The following is a 26,447-nucleotide window of genomic DNA, read 5'->3' on the forward strand; positions in this document are numbered from 1 at the left end:
TCTTCAAAGGGAAGAAAATGACTTTTTTTTCAATAAAGCAAGTAACAGTGTTTTTGTTACAAGGGATTAGGGGGAGAGCTGTTATTGTACCAGGAGTATGAGGGTCTTAGGTTTGCCACTGCTACAGGTGTGGAACTCCCTCCCTCCCCCCTGCCCCCTCCAGGGGACGGCCATGCCAAGATCGAAGGCTCCATTTGCCCCTATCCTTCCTTCCTTCCTTCCTTGCACTCTCTCTCTTCTTGCTTTTTCCTTCCAGGCCCATAGACCAGGATTACTTTGTGCATACCACCTTATTGTATATCCTATTTCATGTTTATGTTTAACCATTCATGACAAGGAAATTTGGAGCGTTTAATCTTTGAAGATTATACTAAGAGTAAATTTTGTAGGGTAGCCATATTGGCCCATATGCAGTATCTACACTTGTTGCAGCAGCTGAGTCCTGACTAAAAAGGTCAATTACTAGTTTATTTTATAATGTGTCTGATGTCTCTTTGGATAAGGTAGATACACATATGTGGAGGGATCAATCAAGTACTTACACCTGTTTTCATATACTTGGTATCTAATATCTGAACAAATTTGGACGTGTAAAAAAAAAAAAAATCATAAAACAAAATTAAATAAAACTTGGGATTAAGAAAACGTGATTTTTTTTTTCATCACCAATCTCAATACAATGTACACATTACGCCCATCAATGTGGAATTTATGAGAGTAATTTCAAACAATGAACAAAAAAAAGGTAATGACCACTAGAAAGGGCCAATTTAATTTTCAACACCCCCCTAAACAAACAAAAATCATTGAAAAAGAGACCATTTTCGACACAAAATGTGGAACTGTTACATCTACGAGTATGCAAAAGATAAGAATATGTGAACCTGCAGTTGTGGAACAGCATGTGTTAGGGGGAGGGAGGGATGTGTGTCACCTTTACATGCAGACTTTAGTTTCATTTTCTTTATTATTATTTTCAACATTTATAAGCAGAACAAAACTAAGATGGGCTGGGCATGTGGCACGTATGGAGGACCATACAACTCCAAAACGATCAGTTATGATAGGTAGAATGCTTGGAAAGAAAAATTATATTTAACATAAACATATACATATCCATCACTATGTAACGAAATAGTCAAAACTTACAAGAATGTTAAAATGGATCTTGTATCATTACTTTCCATTCATTCAACAAACATGTTTGACAGACGGCTTGTCAAACATTCCCACGGTCAAACATCACTTCAAATACGTTTGACAAACAGTTTGATATTCACACGGTCAAACGTCACTTCAAACACGTCTGTCAAACGTGTTTGACAAACCGTTTGACTAAACGTGTCGACTAAACGTATCGACGTGAAATGTTTGTGTACAAATCGACATGTCTAAGGGAGATATTCAAGTATAAGAGGGGGTTTAACACGGTCTAACGGGGTATTTGGTTGTCGAACACGTGTTCGACAACCAAATACCCCGTTCACACATTCACACATCACTGTAAACCCCCTCGAAAGGACCATTCACACGGTCAAACGGTTTGTCAAACTTCACTTCAAACACGTTTGAGAAACATGTTTGACAACCATTCACATGGTCAAACATCACTTTATACACATTTGACAAACATGTTTCCCGCAAATAATCCACGACGTTGCTATATATGAAGGATATCTTTCTACAATGTTTTTTTATCCGTTCAGAAGAGTCACGATATTTCTTTCTTTGTGGTTGAGATGAAGTAGCAGCCAAGTATTGATCGACTTTGACTTCATTATAGTTTTGTTCTTTCTTGAGGCAGTCGAAAAAAAATCCAAATATTAGGGCGGTGTCCAGCAACCTATGTCTCAAATGTCCTATGCCATAGTTTTTTTTAAGTACTAATTTGTCATTTTTAATAGTTCTGTCATTAAAGAACTTGAACGATTCTTAATAGATACGAAAAGAAATTCTACCTTGTTTTTGTAGTATCCTAAATAAAGGCTATGAAAGTAACTATTTCATTATCAAAGGTAAAGTGTGCTAAATCAAGGAACAAAACTATAATGAAGTCAAAGTCGATCAATACTTGGCTGGTACTTCATCTCAACCACAAAGAAAGAAATATCGTGACTCTTCTGAACGGATAAAAAAAAATTGTAGAAAGATATCCTTCATATATAGCAACGTCGTTGACTATTTGCGGGCAATAGCCCATAACCTAGCTTTATAATTTCAAGTAAACCAGTTTATAGTTCTAAGTTTAGTTTAAACTAATTTGTCATTTTCAATAGTTCTGTCATTAAAGAATTTGAACTATTCTTGATAAATACTACGAAAAGAAATTCTTCATCCTAAATAAAGGTTGTGAAAGTAATTATTTCATTATCAGAGGTATATGCTAAATCAAGTATGAAGACACAACCTAGTTATATAGTTCAAATTAGAATATTTTTATTTTTCGATGAATTGTGTATATCGATGTATTGTTGTCGGTGAATTCACCGGATCCCAAAATATATATTATTATTTTAATTATTTTATATTTCTTATCGTTAAGGGAATTTTCGTTACAAATAGTTTGATCTTTTAATAATTGTCGTCAAACTCTCAATGGTCGTCGGCGCCCAGTGGGATAAGAACATAAGAACGAAGGAGATTGCAAGAGACCATGTGGCCTACACTAGGCAGTTCCATGTCCATTACTACCTGTCATCCCCGTGCATAAAGTTGTCTAACCGTTTCTTAAAACAACTTAATCTAAATTTGTCCAGTTTAAATCCATTACTGCGAGTCCTGACCTGTTGTCTTGATATGATGACCTTGCCTGTGTCGAATCCATGACAGAGTCCCATAAGGTCATAATCCCATTGGTTAAAATCCTACGCCAATTAACCTAGGCCTATATTCATTAATAAAATTATCAAATGAAATTATACTTTAACATAAATATAGTGTTTAATACTATCAACATCCTGGAATATTATGTGTGGGATTATGAACAATGGGATAATATTGACTATGGCATTTTGATTCGTGGGATTTTGATATATGGTTACAAAATTTAATTTTTCAAATCTCCAAACAACAAATTATCTTTCCGTCATATGCTGTTGAATATGTCCTTAGAGACGTCTAGATGTCTGCAACGGAAGTCATATTGTCGTTATTCAAATGGAGGTACGAGTACATTTGCTATTGTGTTTGCGAATTTTGATGATTAACATTATATTATCATCTTGATACTTAGTATCTTTATAATTACTTTTGTCAATTAATTTGCAATATTAGGTTCTTTCGGGAAGAATTAATCAAACGAAGACATTGTATTTAATGTAGATACTGTGCAGTAAAGGAAATGCGCCAAAAAGGGTGAGTTTGGAAAAGAAATATTTACATTTTGGTGGATATGTTGTCAGAAATATAATCTATGTGTAACAACTGCTTCATCATACAACTGTGCTCATGCATAGATGACAAAAAGAAAAAGAAAAACACTAATTTTTAGATTCTCACATTGGGAAAGACGTCATTAATCCCACAATGCACCGCGCTCCATTGCCGTCATTATTTTCGTGACGTCGATAGAAAACGCTATTTTTGTATATATATATATATATATATATATATATATATATATATATATATGTATATATATATATATATATATATATGTTTATATATGTATATATATAAAGTTTCCTGATTATTTCCATCGAGTTTTTGGTCCTCAAAATACAGAAATATGTCTTCATCGTCAAAAGTCAAGGAAAAAGTTGCCTACGCGCGATAACCATACACAAGGACCGAAAAATCTTCCCGCGCTCTGATGCTGACGTTATGACGTCACGTCGCATCAAAATCCATTATATTTTTTATATCTTCAAAACATCTTTCTCTCCACGTGTTTAACAAAATCTCGGAATGTTTCGTTCAACACAATTGTCAAAATTCATCGTCTCTTCTATATTTTTAAAACGTTTCTCTCTACATGTATTTAAGGATTTTCTCAGAATGTTTCGCTCAGTTTTAATAAGAACACAATTGTCAAAAATTCAGCGTTTTTTCTATCTTCTCAAAACATTTTTTTCCACACGGCTTTCTCAGAATGTTTCGTTCAGTGTTACGTAAAGCCACGTGCTGACCTGAAAATGTCGCTCCCTGATACCATGACATCTTGATTTCCCTTTCATGTTGTCTTAAACTAGGCAAAAACACCGTCGATTTCTATCTTAAAACTAGGCAAAAACACCGTCGATTTCCATCTTCACACTAGGCCAAAATACCGTCGATTTCCATCTTCACGCAAGGCAAAAATGCCGTCGATTTCCTCTTTCACACAGGGCAAAAATACCGTCGATTTCCATCTTCACACTAGGCAAAACTGCCGTCGATTTCCCCCTTCACACTAGGCAAAACTGCCGTCGATTTCCATCTTCACACTAGGCAAAAATACCGTCGATTACTATATTCACACTAAGCAAAAATACCGTCGATTTCCTCCTTCACACATGGTAAAAATGACGTCGATTTTCATCTTCACACTAGGCAAAACTGCCGTCGATTTCCATGTTCATACGAGGCAAAACTGCCGTAGATTTCCATCTTCACACTAGGCAAAAATACCGTCGATTACTATATTCACACTAAGCAAAAATGCCGTCGATTTCCTCCTTCACACATGGCAAAAAATACCGTCGATTTTCATCTTCGCACTAGGCAAAACTGCCGTCGATTTCCATGTTCACACGAGGCAAAACTGCCGTAGATTTCCATCTTCACACTAGGCAAAAATACCGTCGATTACTATATTCACACTAAGCAAAAATGCCGTCGATTTCCTCCTTCACACATGGCAAAAATACCGTCGATTTTCATCTTCACACTAGGCAAAACTGCCGTCGATTTCCATGTTCACACTAGGCAAAACTGCCGTAGATTTCCATCTTCACACTAGGCAAAAATACCGTCGATTACTATATTCACACTAAGCAAAAATGCCGTCGATTTCCTCCTTCACACATGGCAAAAATGCCGTCGATTTTCATCTTCACACTAGGCAAAAATACCGTCGATTTCGTCCTTCACACTAAGCAAAAATGCCGTCGATTTCCATCTACACACTAAGCAGAATTACCATCGATTTTCATGTACACACTAGGCGAAAATGCCGTCGATTGCCATCTTTACACTAGGCAAAATACCGTCGATTTTGGTTTTCTATGTCGATGTCTCCCTTCGCATTTGGCAGAAAAATCTTTTATGTTTTGTTTTATTCGCCATGACCCAAAAAATCTTCCCGCGCTCAGATGCGGACGTTATGACGTCACGTCGCATCAAAATCCATCATATTTTTCATATTTTTAAAGCATCTTTCTTTCCACGTGTTTAGAAAATTTCTCAGAATGTTTCATTCAACACAATTGTCAAAATTCATCGTCTCTTCTATATTTTTAAAACGTTTCTACATGGATGGATTTTCTCAGAATGTTTCGCTCAGTTCTAATAAGGACACAATTGTCAAAATTCATCGTCTTTTCTATATTCTTAAAACATTTTTCTCTACACGTCTTTCTCAGAAGGTTTCATTCAGTGTTACGTAAGGCCACTTGCTGACCTGAAAATTTCGCTCCCTCATACCAAGACATCTTTCACGCCGTCTTAAACTAGGCAAAAAACACCGTCTATTTTCTTCTTCAAACTAGACAAAAACACTGTCGATTTCCATCTTCTTCACAATAGACCAAAATACCGTCGATTTCCATCTTCACACAAGGCAAAAATGCCGTCGATTTCCTCCTTCAAACAGGGCAAAAATACCGTCGATTTCCATCTTCACACTAGGCAAAACTACCATTGATTTCCATCTTCACATTAGGCAAAAATACCGTTGATTATTATCTTCACACTAAGCAAAAATGCCGTTGATTTTCTCCTTCACACAGGGCAAAAATGCCGTTGATTTTCATCTTCACACTAGGCAAAAATACCGTCGATTTCTTCCTTCACACTAAGCAAAAATCCCGTCAATTTCCATCTACACACTAGGCAAAAATACCGTTGATTTCTATGTTCACACTAGGCAAAACTGCCGTCGATTTCCATCTACACACTAGGCAAGTATTCCGTCGATTTCCTCCTTCACACTAGGCAAAAATACCGTCGATTTCGTCCTTCACACTATGCAAAAATGTCGTCGATTTCCATCTTCACAATAAGCAAAATTACCGTCGATTTTCATGTACACACTAGGCAAAAATACCGTCGATTTCCATCTTCACACTAGGCAAAATGCCGTCGATTTTGGTTTTCTATGTCGATGTCTTCCTTCACATTTGGCAGAAAAATCGTTTATTTTTTGTTTTATTCGCGATGACCATACACAAGGACCGAAAGATCTTCCCGCGCTCTGATACCGACGTTATGACGTCACGTCGCATCAAAATCTATTATATATATTTAAAACATCTTTCCACGTGTTTAAAAAATTTCTCAGAATGTTTCGTTCAACACAATTGTCAAAATTCATCGTCTCTTCTATATTTTTAAAACGTTTCTCTCTACATGTATTTGAGGATTTTCTTAGAATGTAATAAGAACACAATTGTCAAAATTCATTGTCTTTTCTTCTTAAAAATATTTTCTCTACACGGCATTCTCAGAATGTTTCGTTCAGTGTTACGTGAGGCCACGTGCTGACCCGAAAATGTCGCTCCCTGATACTATGACATCTTGATTTCCCTTTCATGTCGTCTTAAAATAGGCAAAAAACACCGTCGATTTCCATCTTCAAACTAGGCAAAAAACACCGTCGATTTCCATCTTCACACTAGGCCAAAATACCGTCGATTTCCATCTTCACACAAGGCAAAAATGCCGTTGATTTCCTCCTTCACATAGGGCAAAAAATACCGTCGATTTCCATCTTCACACTAGGCAAAACTGCCGTCGATTTCCCCCTTCACACTAGGCAAAACTGCCGTCGATTTCCATCTACACACTAATCAAAATTACCGTCGATTTTCATGTACACACTAGGCAAAAATGCCGTCGATTTCCATCACATTAGTCAAAATGCCGTTGATTTTGATTTTCTATGTCGATGTCTTCCTTCACATTTGGCAGAAAAATATTCTATTATTTTTTTTTATTCGCGTCTTATATAAGAAAAAAAAAAAAAAAATCCCACATTGAGTTCCTTCAACGGGAAAGAAATACCGTAGTAATTTCCTCACATCGACTTCCTTCACACATGACGTAAATACAGTCGATATTTTTTCCCCCCAAAACCCGTAAAGGTGTTTTTGTCCCTTGGGAATATAGATAATAATAATAAAAAACATAAAAATACAAATAGAATTAATAAAAAAAATAAAGGAATGACTAAAAATTAAAACACATAAAAACAATATGTAAATAAGTGAATAAATAAATAAATGAATAAAATTATTAAACAAAATAAACTTAATAAAACAAATTGCACTCAATATATACAGTAAATGTACATCAATCAAAAACAAAAATATATAGAATATAGATCGAAATTAATATAGATTAATATAGATAGATATTACTAACAAAAAAGTACCTGGAAACCTTACACTATTATTGATCATTCATCATATATTATTTCATTTATTAATTCAAAGAGACCAATGAGGAAGTGGGTAGAGTGGAGAGTCTACTTCGACCTTTTTATCTAAATAAATTAATAAATAATTTAATAGATTAATCAATGAATAAATAAAAATAATTAGATAAATGAAAATAAATAATAAAAATAAACGAAATAAATCGATAAACAGATAATTATAGATAAATAGATTATAAATAGAAAAATAAATAGATAGATAATAATAAAAAAAAATAATAAACATATGAATAAATGGAGAACAAACAAATGATAAAAATTAGATAAGTACATGAATAACAGTATGTACTAAAATGCCTATTCCCCCTTGATATCAGGGGGGTAGCCGTGTCACTGCATATATATATATACAAACATTCGTTGTCCCTTCCTTTCTTAGGTCATCCCCGTCTCCTGGCACATGGTTCAGGTTAGAGGTAATTCAGAACGATTGTGATAATGAAGATAAAAACAGTGATAATGACAATAATAATAAATATAATATTAATAATAATATCAATAGTAATAATAATAGTAATAATGATAATAATAGTAATAACAACAACAGCAACAACAATAATAATGATAATAATAGTAATAATAATTGATAATAATGACAATAACAATAACTAATAATGTAATCAATAATAAACAATAACAATTAGATAATTATACATTAATATCAATAACGATATCATTAATGGTAACATAATGACAACAGAACAAAAGTGATAAATAAATAAATAAATATATAAATTAATAGATAAGAATTAAGTAAAATAAATTATTAAATAGAAATAAATATATATAATAAATAAATAAACAAATAAGGTCCACAAAGGCTTCTAATGGGTATAAGAAGGTCGATCCTTTAATTATAAAGGATTCTCGAACAATTACTTAAATTGTTATCTTTTTGTCATATGGCAACACGACGATGTTGCCATAACGTCATCCATGGTTAGTGAGTCAATCTCATTGGTGAGTCACGTGGTGACGTCATAAGATGTACACCAACGCTTTGTGTGTTATACGGCCCGCCAGTACTTGAGGACAGTTTCCCACGCACACGCGTACATACGTAAACACACACACACACACACATTTTTTTTCAATTATTGTGATATATATTTTCTTAATTTCTAAGGTCTACAATCTAGACTCTAGGTAGAATATAGGAATCGAACCTAGAGTGGAAATTAATCTAGAGAAAAAATGGTTCGTACTTTGATACACAAAACACACATAAATAAATAAATAAATAACAAGAGAAAGAGGTGATATAATAACATAATTATGATTTATTTTTTGTGGGACAAAAGAAGCTAAGAAGTTTGTGTGTGTGTGTGTGTGTGTGTGTGTGTGTGTGTGTGTGTGTGTGTGTGTGTGTGTGTGTGTGTGTGTGTGTGTGTGTGCCACATCATCCTTCTTTTTCTTATTCTTCCCACTCCTCCTCCTCTTCCTCTGCCTTGTCCTCCTCCTCCTACTTTTCTTCTTCCTCCCCTCCTTCTCTTACTCTTCCCCTTCCTCCTCCTCCCCTCCTCCTTTTCTTCTACCTCCTCTTACTCCTCCTATTCTTCCTCCTCCTTCTCCTCTCCTTCCTCCTCTTTCCCCTCCCCTTCCTCTTTCTCCCTCTCCTCCTCCTCCCCCTCCATAACATATGTAGATCTGTCCTTAACGACCCCCCCCTCCTCCACCTCCACTTCCTCCCCACATCCACCCACTGGGGGGGGGAGTCTATGGGGGAATGGGGGGGCTATTTTTAAATGGCCTCAGCAGCCAACAACCTCTTCCTCTTAAAACACTTTCTTCCCCCCTTCCCTATCCCCCCATATCCTCTCCCCCCTCAAACCTCATTTACCCCCCTCTCCTCTCTTATTCCTCCATCTTCTCAATGATCCTCCCCAACAAACTCACAAGGCTATCTTCCCCCTAATTTTCTACTAAGCTCCCCCTGTTTATACTTCCCTCATCCTCCTCCTCCCCCTCCCTACTCCTCCTCTCTCCTCTTCCTTTTCCTCCTCTTCTCTCCTCCTCTCTTCTTCTTCTCTCCTCTTCCTTCTCCTCCTCCTCCTTCTCCTCTTCTTCCTCTTCCTTCTCTTTCCTCTCTTCCTCTCTTTCTTCTCCTCCTCCTCCCTTCCTCTTCCTCCTCCTCTGCCTTCTCTCCTCCTCCTCCTCGTCTCTTCCTTCTTCCTCCTCTTCCCTCTCCTCCTCCTCTCTTTCCTCCTCCTCCTCCTCATAATCTTCCTCCACCTCTCTTCTTCTTCTCCTTCTTCTTTTGCTCTCTTCCTCCTCCTTTTCCTTTTCCTCGTCTTCCTCCTCCTCTTCCTCTTCCTCATCCTAAAGGTTTCTGTCACACTTCTTCTTCTTCTCATGTGTGTACATGATTGTACACATCAGCTTAAGAATACACACACATGCACACACATACGTACGCACACAAACACACACACACACACGATGACGCAGTGCTAGAGTTCCCGGCTGCTACTACGGCGGTCCGGGTTCGAATCCCGCCCAGGGCTGAAATAATTTTAGTAACGCTGCGCTGCGAGTCGTTACTCCAACTCTCGTGGGAGGGGAGTTGTGTGTGTGTGTGTGTGTGTGTGTGTGTGTGTGTGTGTGTGTGTGTGTGTGTGTGTGTGTGTGTGTGTGTGTGTGTGTGTGTGTGTGTGTGTGTGTGTGTGTGTGTGTGTGTGTGTGTGTGTGTGTGTGTGTGTAAGGTCAAAGCATTACCCATAGATCGGTCATACGAGCTCTGAGCTCTCTTCCGGAAGGGTAGTAGTTGTCGATCATGAGTCCAACACGTTATCCAAGACCATTGTGAATCCCACATACAGTGATCAAGTGTGTATGTGCATAAGAATTACATGACACACAGATGTGCACTTTCTGCATACATACATACTTACCTACATACATACTTACCTACATACATACTTACATACATACATACATACACAATAGATACACATACACATGAAAATACACAGAAGAAAACTTTACATACGTACAATGTAAAACTTTCATACACATGCATGCAAGACACATACATACAAAACGTATATATACTGTGTGTGTGTGTGTGTGTGTGTGTGTGTGTGTGTGTGTGTGTGTGTGTGTGTGTGTGTGTGTGTGTGTGTGTGTGTGTGTGTGTGTGTGTGTCGATTCCAAGGACAAGTAACCAACCCACCAAGGGAAACAAGAAACACACACACACACACACACACACACACACACACACACACACACACACACACACACACACACACACACACACACACACACACACACACACACACATACACACACATACAACACACACACACACACACACACACACACACACACACACACACACACACACACACACACACACACACACACACACACACACACACACACACACACACACACACACACACACACACACACACACACACACACACACACACACACACACACACACACACACACACACACACACACACACACGGCTCGGTGGCGGATTGGTAAAGCACTGGCCTCACAAGCCAGAGAACCGGGGTTCGATTCCCCGGCCGGGCGGAGATAAGTTGGGATTGTCTCCTTTCACGTGTAACTCCTGTTCACCTAGCAGTGAGTAGGTACGGGACGTTAGTCAAGGAGTTGTGACCTTGCTGTCCCGGTGTGTGGTGTGTGAGTGGTCTCAGACCTACCCAGAGATCGGCAAATAATGAGCTCTGAGCTCACTGCCGTAGGATGGTGTCTGGCTGTCTCGACAGAGACTGCAGCAGATCCGAGGTGAATACACACACACACACACACACACACACACACACACACACACACACACACACACACACACACACACACACACACACACACACACACACACACACACACATACACACACACACACACACACATACAAGATATAGTGGTTAGCTTCCACGGTTGACCACTCAGGTCTTTTTTACACTCTTAAAAGCTGTTACTGTACCCCTTAGGCAAAGGCGATGGTATAAGAACATAAGAATAAAGGAGACTGCAAGAGACCATAAGGCCTACAATAGGCAGCTCCGTATCCATCACCACCTGTCATCCCCATCCATAAAGTTGTCTAATCGTTTCTTAAAACAACTGATAGTTTCAGCGCTTACTATATGGTTACTAAGTTTATTCCATTCATCGACCACCCTACTACTAAACCAATTCTTGCCTATTTCCTTCTTAAATCTAAATTTGTCCAGTTTATACTCATTACTGCGAGTCCTGCCCTGTTGTTTTATTATGATGACCTTGTTTGCTTCACCCTTGTTATAGCCTTTGATCCACTTGAACACTTCTATTAGATCACCCCGCACTCTGCGTCTTTCCAGAGAGTGTAAGTTTAGGTGCCTAAGACTCTCTTCGTAAAGCAAATTTCCGAGTCCTTGTATCATTTTGGTCATTCTTCTCTATACTGATTCTAGTGAATTTATGTCCATTCTGTAGGACGGAGACCAAAACTGTACTGCATAGTCAAGGATGGGTCTAACTATCGCTAGATAGAGTTTAATAATTACCTCTGCACTTCTATTCGTTTCCGTCCTAGCAATGGAACCTAATGCTCTGTTAGCTTTATTTCTGGTGCTAATGCACTGCTTTCTGGTTTAAGGTCCGGACTCACCAGAACTCCCAAGTCTCTCTCGCACTCAGATTTTTCTAAAAACATGTTTATCTAAGTTGTATCCATTTTCGGGGTTGTGTAGCCCTACGCTTAACACGCTACACTTAGGGATATTGAAGTTCATTTGCCATTTTACCGACCATGTTAACAATTTATTAAGATCATCCTGCAGAATCTCTGCGTCGTCTCCTGACCTAATTAGGCGTCCTATTTTAGTGTCGTCCGCAAACTTACTAACATCACTATTTATCCCATCGTCTAAGTTGTTTATGTACATAATGAACAACAAGGGACCCAAAACCGAGCCCTGGGGGACCCCACTAGTAACATTGCCCCACCTAGATTTTATTCCATTTATGGTGACCCGCTGTTTTCTGTTACTAATCCAAGCTCTAATCCATTCTAACACTTTTCCTCCTATGCCATGGGCTTTGATTTTATTTAGTAGTCTCTGGTGTGGCACCTTGTCGAACGCTTTGCTAAAGTCAAGGTAAATAACATCGTAATTATCATTGTTATCTGACGCCCTATATACTTTTGTGTAAAAGGATAGAAGATTCACACATGACTTACCCTTGGAGAAACCATGCTGTGAATCACGAATTAAATGATCTCTTTTGATGTGTTCTCTGAGTCTATTTACTATTACTGATTCAAGCATTTTTCCTATAACCGATGTCAAACTGATTGGCCTGTAGTTGCATATAGACGATCTATCTCCCTTCTTAAAAACAGGAACAACGTTTGCCTGCCTCCAAGCAGTTGGAACAAAACCGATTTATGGAATATTTCAGTCAACTGGTCGCAGATTTCAAATTTACACTCCTTAAGCTTTCTTGGAAAAATTTCGTCTGGACCCGGAGATTTTGTAGCTTTAAGTCTGTCAATCTGCTTGACTACTTCTTCTTTACTAATGCTGATATTAGATAGACTACTTTCTTCATCCCCTCTGAAAATCGGATCGCAGTCAGGTACTTTATCAAACCTCTCATTAATAAACACCGATAGAAAATAATTGTTAAACTCCTCACTCATTTTTCCCTCCGAATCTATCATGATATTTTCATCGTTTTTACTTGGTCCTATTCTTTCTTTATTTTTTGTTCTATAGAGGTGAAAGAAGCCCTTTGGGTTGGATTTTGCTTGACTGGCAACCTTGATTTCATAATTACGTTTCGCTGTACGTGTATTCCTTTTAACCAGCTTAGCCATTTCGTTATATCTCGATCTAAGGTGTGATTCCCCGTTATTTATTTTTACGTAAAGCCCTCTTTTCATTCCGATCTCATGTTTCAATCTGTTCGTCATCCACTTGGGAGTATTACTATTTTTCCGTATTGACTTTAGGGGAATAAATGTGTTTTGTGCATTAATAATTAGATCAGTTAGATTGCTATACATTTCTTCTAAATCGCTGACCTGACTGTTGGGCCCTCGCCCCCAAATGACCTGACCTAAGGTATGCATATTACCCTCCGTGACCCGGCTCTTAGTCCCGACCTGACTCCCAGCCCCGCAACGAGAACCGACAATGTTTGAAACGTCCGCATGACATTTCGTATTCAATTTCAAATAGGTTTTTATATTGTCAAAGTTGGCTTTCCTGAAGTCTAGTACTTGAACGTTATTCGTACTTTTTAATTTTTCCCAAATAACATTAAATCTTATTTCTTGACGATCGCTAGAGCCTAGACTATCTCCCACTATTACGCTGCTAATTTGGTACTCATTATTTGTTATAATTAAGTCCAGGGTATTTTGTCCCCTCGTAGGATCGGTAATCACTTGTTTTAGGAAATTATCCTGCACCACATCTAGGAATTTCTTTACTTCATTATCTCCTACTAAAGTTTCCCAGTCAATTTTTCTATAATTAAAATCTCCCATGATCACAACGTTTTTGTACTGGGACGCTCTGTGAATTTCATGAATCAGGGAATCAGTCTCCCCAATGTTGAGGTTAGGAGGTCTATACAAGACGCCAATAATAACTTTCTTATTCTTATAATCTCTATCCAAATAGATTCCATGCAGTCCTCTTCCTTGATCGAACTGTTGATTATACCGTTTAATGTATTTTTAACGAAAAGTGCTACTCGAGGGCATAAACAACACTGTATTAACATTATTCTTTATATAAGTCAAGTGTACCGTAAATTGAACAGTATAAATCATTCCAGACTATGGGGTGAGTAGGATTGCCTTCGTTGACGCGGTAGAAAGCTGTAAAACATGATCCTTTTCGCACTACAAAGTGGAAGGTGGATTACCTAGGACTGAGCTAAAGCTTCTTGGTCATCGACTGGATGCAGGTGGACTCCCCCATCTTTGACACGTCAAAGACCTTTTCACCGTCCACTTCGTAGGTCGCATAGTCAATGGAATCTCGAACTTCGAGACCCAGTCTTCGGAAGACCTTCTGACTCCTGAGGTTGGTGGCTTCCACTCGAACGTACTGGGCGCCCAGTTCCTTCGCCCGCTCCTCACTCATCTGTTGGAGAAATTGTGTAAACGTCTCATGACTCAACTTAGACGATGGAATGGTGCTTTTAAGATGCAGTTTTTCATTTCACCTTTAAACATAACCTCTGAGAGACGTATCTCATCTTCTACAGCTCTTTTCAAACCTTCTTGGCCCATTCCTTACTGGAAATATCATACTCCAATATAGCTAGTACAATATGAGTGAACGTCCTAAATTCCAGTAGCCACCCTGATGAACGATCCCCCAACACAACTAACAATGTACCTTCTCAGATTTAGCAAATGTTCTCACAAGCACTCCAGCCTCAAACAATATGAAAAGTAATTCTTGGCCTTTCCTCAGGTCAGCCGTCGGATGTTCTATTGCACCTGTACGAAACACATGAAGTGCTGATGTAAACGCATTATGTAAAACGCTGTAATTTGTTTATTAATTGACGTTTGTGTGCAGCCCTTTTTTGTATGTACTAAATGGTACACAAAAGCTGTACCTGGTTTTATGCAGTACGAGTGTTTCTTCGAATCGGGCCAGTATTCGAGTAGTCGCTACCGAAACGACATGTAGAAGCTATTTCAGTTTAAAAGAAATCCATATTCCGCTAAAGTTCTGATCGAAATCAGATCCGTTTACGAGCAGTGGATTTTACCGGTTATACGTAGGCTCCTCACCCTTACGACAAGGACCGCATCGGACCTGTGCCACGCTGGTGGACAATGAACCACATCCATCCCCGACTGCTGACTCACCTTGCACATCTTACCAGCTATCCCTCTCCCGGAGTAATTCTTTGCCACGCCGAGCGAAACATACTGGAGGATCTTGTCCACATCCTCCTCCTCCTCGAAGGGGTCAAATCCATCCTGCAGCTTCAACAGGATCTCCAGATAGATTCGCATCTGCAAGTAATGGGCACCTCTGAAAATGTGATTCGCATTTGGAAATTGTTTGAAAGAGGGGAGGAGTGCTTTGCAGCGTATTCAAACAAGCACCCGGATGCCAATGGCAGAGGTCACGACACAGCAAAGTAAACAGCCCAATATTGGACTCCCCTACAATCTACGATGATGATGATGATGACTTGGTGTGGACTGGACAACTCCATTCCATCCAATACCCTCTGCGAATGCTGGAGTTCATTCGAGCATTCAATAGACAGAAGCGACCAGAGTCCAAGCAGCCTTTGACCTCATCATGTGCACGCCCAGCGCCACGCGGTGAGTAATTGGATGACACCAACATTGAACAAGTATTGGTAGGAACATGCGAGGTGATCTCCCTTGGGTCAGCCTTTTCCCTTAGCCAGTCTCGGATGATACTTGCAAGTGAAGTTACTGTAAATTCACTTGTACTTTGTGGGAGCGCATTTTTGTCCGCGAGTGAGCGTGGTACTGAATTTACCTCTATATATTAATCTAGTCATATCTTTGAGGATAGTGTGTACTTTCGTTGTACCCCGTCTTTCACTTTATTTGTCGTAAGTCCTGTTTGGTTATATGAATATAGTGACCGTTTGTGCTTGCATTTTGAATTCGTGTATTCTCGTCTTACGCGCTGATGACTTTGTATTATGGTATCTTGTCTTCTACACACTCGTGAACTGTGATAGCGTCACTGTGGTCCTTTTTTTTTTTTATGGCGTTACTGGTAACCTGAGCTCCCAGACTCTGTGGACTGCAAACCCAGCAAATTGGCCGAATGCATGACAAAAGTTAAACGTATTTGACGCGCAGGATCTTTTGAAAGTGGGTTTAATTTTTCTTTCGGTTCAGTTTTGTCCAGTTAGCCAGTGTACCTCATGGAGATGTCTTCTCTCTGAAGTTGCAACACTTGAGAATAGCACCAGTCTGTTGTGGGTATGAGGCCTAAATTATTAACACTTCTCAGTAGATTTGTTCTTTGCGTGTCTACATACATACATACATACATATATATGCAAAGTAGACCACTTGGAAAAAAAAGAAACTGTCCTTGTTCCTTTGTATCATGTATATATTTTCTATGCATTCCTATCACTATGTACTTGTTGCACTGAAGATGTAATATACGAAAGCGCTCTGCTTCGTTAGTTTCTTTTTTTGCAAGTGGTCTACTTTGCATAAGTGAACACACGTACCCGTGTTCTTATTAGCATACATACACACACATATATATATATATATATATATATATATATATATATATATATATATATATATATGTAACATTCTCCTAGTTGTCTGTATTCCTGATGGCTGACCCTTGGTAGAGACGACTCCATCGCTTGCCACACGCTCTCCATTGTTGATCCATCACGATAACTGAATGTAGCTTACATTCACATGGTTCCCTCCATTACTTTAAGGCAAACATTCCTCTCCATGAAACTTACCTTCCCTGTGGATTGCTCTACGACTTTCTGGAAGTCCTTGCTGCTGTCTTTGTCCACGAACTTGCAAAGCCTTATGCCGACAATCCTGTTGTCCTTTGCTGGATCCCTGGCAATAACTGAGGCTCCACACGAGCACAACTCGTTTGTTACTGACGTCACACAATCGCGCTCATGATCCCAGGTGAGGCCCAGACCCAGAGCCTGTATAGAGATATCCATTAAGAAGGTCAACATTTTCAACTCGAAAATACTTCAATATATATCATATATTGGTCAACGGCTCGTGGGCGTGTGTAGATATACAATCGCATGTACACGTACGTATATGTACACAATTATGTATACATCTTTATTACCTATGTAAACATCCAGTATTATATTTATAAATATAACAAAATTAATTGTAATTATATATATGTGTTCCAAGGACTCTTGTCCAATATGAATTATGTAAACTATTTTGGAACCACCAGTCCGGTTCACTCGCCAAATCGTCGTGACAGGTCACAGGGCGCCGGGGCGGTAGTATTCATTCTGGCTCCCTGTCAAGCAGACCTTGTCTTTTTGTTTTGATATGTGATCAGTGTTCAGTGAAATTTAATATATGTTTATTTTCGTAAATATAATTTTCATTGTTCCTGTCACATATTATGGTGGCAGCGAAATTGTAAAAACTTTGTGAAAGACTATATAGTTTTACGAACAAAAAGACAAATTTGAAAAACTTAAAGGCCGGCCTAGTTCGATGTGCGTGTGTTTTCTGTTTGTCGTGTTTTTCCCTACCTTTTTAATTTCAGGGATACAGTTTTTCAATTAATGTGACAGTCCTTCGTCAACTAAATTAAGAGTGGAAAAACTATAAACTTCTAGTCCCTGCAATAGCTGTTAATGGTGAATCCGACGGACAAGCTGCCGGCGACCTGCTCCTGTGTAATAGCCGTAGCTAACAATCTACGCCCCATCGGACCCCCAGTGAATCATCCAGCAGATTCAACACTAGTCACGTCGCCTAGACCACCTAGTAACCTGGATGGTTATCTATAAGGTTCAAACCCATGTGCAAGGTTCCGAGTAGCCTTTCGCTCTAAAAGCTATATTGCTACCTCTTATTTTCCCAACATTCCATGTTAACTTGTTGTAAAATTAATATTGTATTAATAGTAATTAATTGTTCTTTACATTTGATAAACAATTTTCATTTTTACATACAATTTTCTTACGGGTGTGGCTGGTGGCTTAAAAAATTATTTCTTTTAGACTGTTGTACACAGCGTTCTCCATCATGGCTCAGGCAACACGTTCTAAGGCCAATGAGCCATCTGATTCAACATCTGATTCAACTTCTGATCAACTTGCAACATCCCAGGTAACACAAATACCCGTATTAAATCTCATCCATCAGAAACCTGCCATACAGACTTTCGATGGAAATGATTCTTCTTATACAGCATCTCTCTTTATTCGTATGTGCGAGGATGCTATTATATCATCCAACATTACCACGGATAAGGAACGTATCTCGTTCATACGCTCCCAGATTACCCCCAATTCATTAGCCTCTGAAATGCTGTCAGCTAGCTGTCTCAACCCCATTGAACTTAACCATGATTACAATAAATTCAAAACAAATTTCCTTCAGTTGTATGGGGACACAGGTAGAGAAGAAGGATTTCAATGGTGTTTCAAGCTGGCAGAGCAGCTAACTGTGAGTCACGGAACGTTAAATTTCATGCGCTCACAGGCAAAATCTAGCACCTTTGTTACCGAAGCCATAGCCAGTTTGAAACAATTACAATGGATAGAAAATGACAACATTTCAGTGGCCAGATTTCAACTTGTCTTAGAATATTTATTATTTATGTTATTTCTAACTCCACACGAGCGTAGAATCGCTTCTTCCTTAGATTATACAAAGGATGAAACTCTCCTTCATTATGCAACAAGGCTTTCTAAGAAATTAAAAGAAATGCCACGTCTTGCTACATTAGCCCAAGTAGTCCACAACCAACAATCTTCTGAAGTACATTCTCTACCTTCACCCCCAAGTTCTAACATGTTTTCAACACACTCTCAAAGTATCTCTTCTTCTGAAGATTCTATCATGTCATGTGCATACTGTCACAAACAAGGACATACTTATAACCGTTGTTTCCTTCGTAAGCGTCATGAACGCCAATCTACAAAATTTTCTCCCTTAGACTCTCACAGACCCTCCCCTCCCCAAATGCAGCACAATTCACGGAAACAAAGAAATTCCTATACGCCCCTTTCTCACCTTCCTCAGGATCTCTCACAAATGTCCCTACAACACCTTCCTAAAGACTGTCTTATCCATGGATCCTGTGGTCACACTTCAGAACAATGCTTCAGGATCAAGAAACTTAGAGCAGATACTGTTGCCTCTGCCCCTACTCAGTCCCATTTTCAACAGCGCCTATTTCCAAATCCCAAAACGTAACAATGACTCCTCTGAAAGTTCTCCCCTTAACAGCTACTAGTTCTTCACTTCTTACTTTCCAGTGCTACATGCGTAAATCACCTCTTTCAGTAGTCATAGACACTGGAGCAGAAATTAGCATCATGAGCCACACTACATACAATATTATCAAAGAGCTTTATCGAGTTCCACTTTCTCCTTCTTGTGACACGATACAAACTGTCCAAGGCTCTACATTACCTATTCATGGCACAGCTACTATTCCTCTCAAATTTTCTACTTCTACCAAGGTTATTTCTGTTGATTTTGTGGTGGTTTCCAACTTTGCTCTCAAATGTGATTGCCTTTTAGGTTTGGATACTCTAGCAAAGTACAACATAAACATATCCCCTCAACAGCGTAAGGTGAGCTTAGAGAACACAATTCTTATGGCAACGGACAACCCTGTCTCCATATGTGTTTCACCCGCCTACGTTCAGTCTAAACAGTTATCAACTTTTTCCACTAGTGACTCTTCACAGCTATCGTGCAAAGTTCCAGCACCCATAAATTCTTCAAAACTTTCCTGTGCAGCTGTTGTTATTGGTGATCATCACATAAAACCCTCTACTGCCATAAGGATTCCAGTGCAAATTTCAGATGCTCCAATTGGCTCTGATGTTCTTTCTCTACCTAACTCTGCGCGTCTCAAACGTCTCGCACTAGAAGGTACTCTATCCACTGTTGGTCAGGATCATACCACTATTGCATTAGTTACTAATGTCACTGGTGTTCCCTTTACACTTTCTGCTGGTATTAACCTTGGATCTTTTGAAATTGTCGAGGTCGACACCTTTCAGAACTCTCCTCCTATTATAGCAGCTGCCGTTCAATCCACTAATGTTACAAATGGCAATTCTCATCTAGCTTCTCAATATGCAACGTATGTAGGACATACTGACTTTCCAGAAGTAACACCACGTCTTCTTGAATTACTAGTAGCAAAGCGGCAGGCTTTAGCCCTGCCTGGTGAACCATTAGGTGTTACAGATCGTGTTACCCATAGGATTGATCTTAAACCGGGAACACGTCCAGTTTATGTGCCCTCTTACAGGTTGCCCCATTCTCGTCGTCTCATAGCACAATCTCTAGTCGACGAACTTTTGAAAGAATGTGTCATTACAGAATCCCATTCTGAATGGAATTCTCCGCTCCTTCTTGTACCCAAGAAGGATGGATCGTTTCGTCCTGTGATAGACTACAGAAAGGTAAATGAAGTTACTGTCCCTGACCATTACCCTCTGCCTGTGTTAAGTGATCTGCTACAATCCATCGGTTCAGGTAACACTGTATTTACCACCTTAGATTTAAAAGCAGGTTTCTGGCAGATACCCTTAGAAGAACAGTCACGTAAAGTGACAGCCTTCTCAACTCCATCAGGCCACTACGAATGGCTCCGTTGTCCAATGGGTTTGCGAAATGCTCCATTGACCTGCCAACGTCTTGTCAACACTATCTTTCATGGTCTCATAGGTGATGGTCTCTTTATTTATCTAGACGACCTCATCCTAGTCTCTAAGGATATAGAAAACCATTTCCAAAAGTTGTCCTTAGTATTGCAAAGGTTTGCTGAAGCAGGACTCAAACTTAACCTTCCCAAATGTTCCTTCTTCAAAGCAAGCATTCAATTTCTAGGTCATGTAGTTGACAAAAATGGTATCCATACCACAGATGAAAAGGTTAGAGCTGTTAAAAACTTCCCTACACCTAAGACTGTTGAACAGGTACGCTCCTTCCTAGGGTTAGCAGGATATTACCGTGCCTTTGTAAAGGACTTTGCTTCCATAGCATCTCCACTCACACGCCTCCTTAAGAAGGATGCTTCCTTCAAGTGGCAGGAAGAACACCAAAACAGTTTTGACTCCTTAAAACATGCTCTTACTAATGCACCTGTACTAGCTTTTCCTGACTATAGTCTACCTTTTATTATTTGTACAGATGCTTCTGGCTCAGGTGTTGGTGCTGTGCTTATGCAGCAAATTGATGGTCGACATTCACATGTCATAGCCTATGCCAGCCGAAAACTCAATTCTGCTGAGTCCCGCTATTCGGCAACTCATTTAGAAGCTTTAGCAGTTGTATGGTCATTACGACATTTTCGTGATATCATCTTTGGATATCCAATTACCATTTACACAGACCATATGGCTGTCACACAACTTTTCAAAGGCAAAAATCTTTCAGGCCGCCTAGCCAGATGGTTTCTAACCATAGAAGAATTTAATCCAGTAATGAAACATATCCAAGGCAAAGCAAATCATGTTGCCGATGCTCTTTCACGACAATTACCAATTGCTGCTATTCAAAGAGTACATAATTTTAACTTACAAGAATTAGCAGAAGCTCAACATCAGGACCCTGTATGGTCTGCTGTTATATATGCCTTGGAATCGGGTGATAACATCCACCTGAAGATACCAGTACCATTATCACAATTTTCACTTGAGGACAACGTTCTTAATCGTAAAGTGAAAGTGTATGAGCAAGATGTTACACAACTAGTGATTCCTGAGTCACTAGTTCCTATAGTTTTATCTCTTGTTCATGATTCCCCTCAAGCTGGCCACCCAGGCCGTGACAAAAGCCTGGCTATGGCTCGCAAGAAATATTACTGGCCCAAGATGCGCCTCGACATTACCACTCATGTTGCCAAGTGTAAGTCTTGTGCTTTGAACAAAGGCTACACGCAAACTGCCCCTATCTTAGAGTATCCTATTCCGTCTCGTCCTTTCGAGACAATAGCAATAGATCTTCTACAACTACCCTGTAGTACTCAAGGCTCTATGTATGTTCTAGTATGCGTAGATCACTTCAGCCGTTTTGTGATTTTGGCTCCTTTACGTAGTAAATCTGCTCCAGCTGTTGCCCATGCTTTGGTAACGCATGTTTTCTGTCCTTACACTACCCCTTCAGTGTTACTCAGTGACAATGGCACTGAGTTTAAGAATGAAATAATGGCCAACATTTGCCAGCAGTATAACATCAAACAAACCTTCATTACTGCTTATCACCCTTCCTCTAATGGGCTGGTTGAGAGGACCAACAAAAAGATTCTTGACGTCCTGAGGCATTTCTATAGTGACTTACAGGAGTCATGGGAAGATTGGCTCCCCCATGTTGGTGCCTGTATTAACAGCACCATAAATGAATCTACAGGTAAGACCCCTCATTACATAATTTATGGTTCTGAGAAAAGGTTTCCATATGATCTTTTACATAATACACAATGCCCAGTTTATAATATTGAAGATTACGCGCAGGTACAATGCAAAATTCTTCAATCAATCTATGCTTCTGTACGAGACAAGTTGCAAGTCTCTCGTTCACAAATGGTTCAAAAGCACCAGACCAAAGCCACACCCGTATCCCTCAAAGTAGGCGATACAGTGTTTAAATTACAACCTGAGCGAAAAAGCAAGCTCGCACATAAATTTTCAGGCCCTTTTCTTGTAACTCAGAAGTTGCACCAGAACAAATACATAATTTTTGACCCTTCACGTAACTTATCGGAAACGGTACATCCTGACAACTTAAAGAAAACCAAGGTGGCCATACCTACATTTGCTGTACCACCTCCTGGGCCCAATTCTGTACAACCTGCCCATACTTACAATTTAAGATCCACAGGCCCTGTGCCTTAGCTGTATGAAAACAATGTAAATTAAGATGCTTTAAGCATTGTTTGTATTGTTTACCATTTCTTGTATCCAATTCTTGTCTTTGTATCTCTATTTTTGTATTTTTGTAAACTTATGTATCTTTGTATTGTGTATGTCCCGGACGTCCGGCAATTGCATTAATTTTTACTGGCGCCAGTTAATTAATTTCTTATTTTGTGTATTGTGTTTGTGTTATTTTCCCTGTGTGATATCCTATGTACAGTTACTCTATTTTGTATAGTATGTTTTGTTTTGTTCTATTAATTTACTTGTTTAAATCTATGTACAGTTTTGTATTTCCGAGTTAAATAATTTTCATATGTAATGTGTTGAGTATGTGTTTCTCTGGCCATGCCCAAAATTGTATTGTATTCTTGTTCCTCAATGAGGACATTTCGAGGTGTGGCCGAGCGATATATTGGTCAACGGCTCGTGGGCGTGTGTAGATATACAATCGCATGTACACGTACGTATATGTACACAATTATGTATACATCTTTATTACCTATGTAAACATCCAGTATTATATTTATAAATATAACAAAATTAATTGTAATTATATATATGTGTTCCAAGGACTCTTGTCCAATATGAATTATGTAAACTATTTTGGAACCACCAGTCCGGTTCACTCGCCAAATCGTCGTGACAGGTCACAGGGCGCCGGGGCGGTAGTATTCATTCTGGCTCCCTGTCAAGCAGACCTTGTCTTTTTGTTTTGATATGTGATCAGTGTTCAGTGAAATTTAATATATGTTTATTTTCGTAAATATAATTTTCATTGTTCCTGTCACAATCATATTCACATTTCCTCCATGCCCATACACACATGACTATATATCTGTCTGTTTACCGAGAAGTTTCTACACCCTTACAAGGCATGCACCTTCCCCTATACCTATCCTATTTGTTTCCCTTTAATCTTAGCTCCTTTTGTTTACACGCTGTGCATGGGTCCTACCATGGGCTCCCGTGGAACGAACTCGTGTTCATAGAAGTGGAGAACGTCGTCGACGTCGTCAGGTGTTGTGAAGGAGTACGTTAGGCCGTCCTCCGCAGGCGCCATCTGCCGAGGGTGTCGTCGAGGTTAAAATCAGCAACACTATAGTAGACGCAACGAGAAGTGGCCGCTAAGGCGGGGTTAGGGAATTTCCCGGTGTTGCCACATCTCCACATATAACACGGCCCGCACGGCTCGCCCACCCACCCGCTCTCTCTCTCTCTCTCTCTCTCTCTCTCTCTCTCTCTCTCTCTCTCTCTCTCTATATATATATATATATATATATATATATATATATATATATAATGTATTTATCCATGGCAAGAACGTGCGTGTGGAAGCAATGCTTTCTGAATGCAGTGTGGGGGCGTGGCCAGAGAAGGGATGAAGTGGCAACGTCGCTCTCTCCCGCTCATATGCCATGTCCACGACTCAAGGAAACGAAATCTTTGTATAGAAAACATTGCTTTGATTTTTACCTCAGTGGTGGTGTGTGACAAAAAATTATAATATAATTATATGTGGCAACATTATAAGATTTTAAAATAAATTTCAAAATAAAATAAAATTATAAAATAATTATATGTGGCAACACAGGGAGAATCCTCGTGCTCCGCCCTAACGGCCAGTTTTAATTGCAGCGAGTATAGTAACTCCCCCTCCCATCTCCCGAATTTGGTTCATAACGAGATCCCCAACAGGTGAAATACCAGGGAATGTTTCAAACCAAAACATAAACAAAAACACATGCGCCTTCTTAAGCAAGACAAACATAATAACATACGTTCAATAAGCAGGAACTGAATACATGCTTATTGTATATAAACGAAACGAAAAGGTAACAACAGTGGTGTCACAGTCTGGCCAAGCGTTGATCGTACGTTTGGCAAGGAAAGTGCCTGGGCTATTGCAACTCGGTCAATGACACGATCACCTGATAACAAAACCATGGACTGGAGACACCTTTGGGTCATGCTCTACGCAAATATAATCATATAGGTCCCCTTTCACCTATATGGCCGTAGAATCCAATGGAAATATCACAGGTAACAAATATCATTTGCATTTTACCAGGAATTGTACTTAAACAGTAATATAATATATGGCTCAGTTTTAGAAGTAAGAGCAACTGCAAAGGGCATACTCAATATCTCACGACCACATGATACAGTTAATAATGAATGCATTTTCTCTCTCTCTCTCTCTCTCTCTCTCTCTCTCTCTCTCTCTCTCTCTCTCTCTCTCTCTCTCTCTCTCTCTCTCTCTCTCTCTCTCTCTCTCTTTTTTTTTTTTTTTTTGGCTTGAGGCACCTAGTAGCCCGGCGGGAAGGGGGTGGGAGGGCTCCACAATCCTCTTATCGTGTGTATCGAAAAGTCTTTTCAACGTTCCATTGTCCCAGTAAAGTACATCCAAGCTGTCACTACAATGTTGTTTTACACGGAGGGAAAGAAATCACACGATGGACACTTCCTTACCCGGACTGCACACCTAATTTGCTGCAATTAGTTCTTCAAAGTCGTTTAGGAGTCAACTGAGCGAACTACAATGAAGACGAGTTCAGGACACGTCCGTACAGAGTACGCGGAAGGAATACATTAAAGCCTTGATCAAGGGGCTGCCAAATGTCGCCATTCCCTGCCTCGCCAGTTAGTAACTGGATGAAAGTCAAAGTCATCTCTATGGCAATGTTCGAAGACCTCCTAGGCTTGCCATGTTGTCATCTTGTGGACCTGCACGACCTCGCTGCTCGCCCCCCGACCATCGGAGGAATCTGGGTGACTCTGCTCCGTAGGGGTGGGGCGGGGGGAAGAGGAGGAAAAGGTAAAGGAGGGAATGGAGAAGGATCACAACGACGAAGACGAGACGAGTTAAAAAGAGGAGGAGGAGGAGGAGGAGGAGGAAAAAGATGGGTACAGAAGGAGAAGAAGGAAGAGTGGGAGGAGTAAAAGGAAGAAGAGGAGGAGGAGGAGGAGGAGGAGGGTGGTGATAGGGGCAGAAGGAGAAGAAGGCAGAGTGGAAGGAGGAAGGAGAAGAAGAGGAGGTGGAGGAGGGGTTAGATGAGAAAGAGGAGGAGGAGGAGGAGGAGGACGAGTTAGCAAGCGGAGGTGGAGTGAGGAAGGGAGGGAGGAAAGGGCGACCTTGGGTAAGTGTTCGTTTGTAATGCAGGCTTGCTCGAATCTAGTCAACATACTCAAG

At 39.7% G+C, this 26,447-nt stretch overlaps 1 protein-coding gene across 3 annotated transcripts in view; it reads right to left on the minus strand.

Moving 5' to 3' along the window:
- Positions 1-25,993, minus strand: part of LOC143031273 (arylalkylamine N-acetyltransferase 1-like) — a 27,026-nt gene extending 1,033 nt beyond the window's left edge. The window contains exons 1-5 of one of the 3 annotated variants that reach the window (XM_076194902.1): positions 25,727-25,993; positions 24,213-24,317; positions 17,117-17,317; positions 15,495-15,644; positions 14,534-14,754 (exon numbers count right to left, since the gene is read on the minus strand). In XM_076194902.1, the coding sequence (XP_076051017.1) occupies positions 14,545-14,754; positions 15,495-15,644; positions 17,117-17,317; positions 24,213-24,317 (666 nt within the window). In that variant the 5' untranslated portion in view covers positions 25,727-25,993 and the 3' untranslated portion in view covers positions 14,534-14,544. The other 2 variants (XM_076194900.1, XM_076194901.1) reach the window with 2 other exon arrangements.
- Positions 25,994-26,447: the final 454 nt, after the last annotated feature.

This window comes from Oratosquilla oratoria, chromosome 12, assembly GCF_046742065.1.
Source record: "Oratosquilla oratoria isolate Oo_2021 chromosome 12, ASM4674206v1, whole genome shotgun sequence".
NCBI lineage: Eukaryota > Metazoa > Arthropoda > Malacostraca > Stomatopoda > Squillidae > Oratosquilla > Oratosquilla oratoria.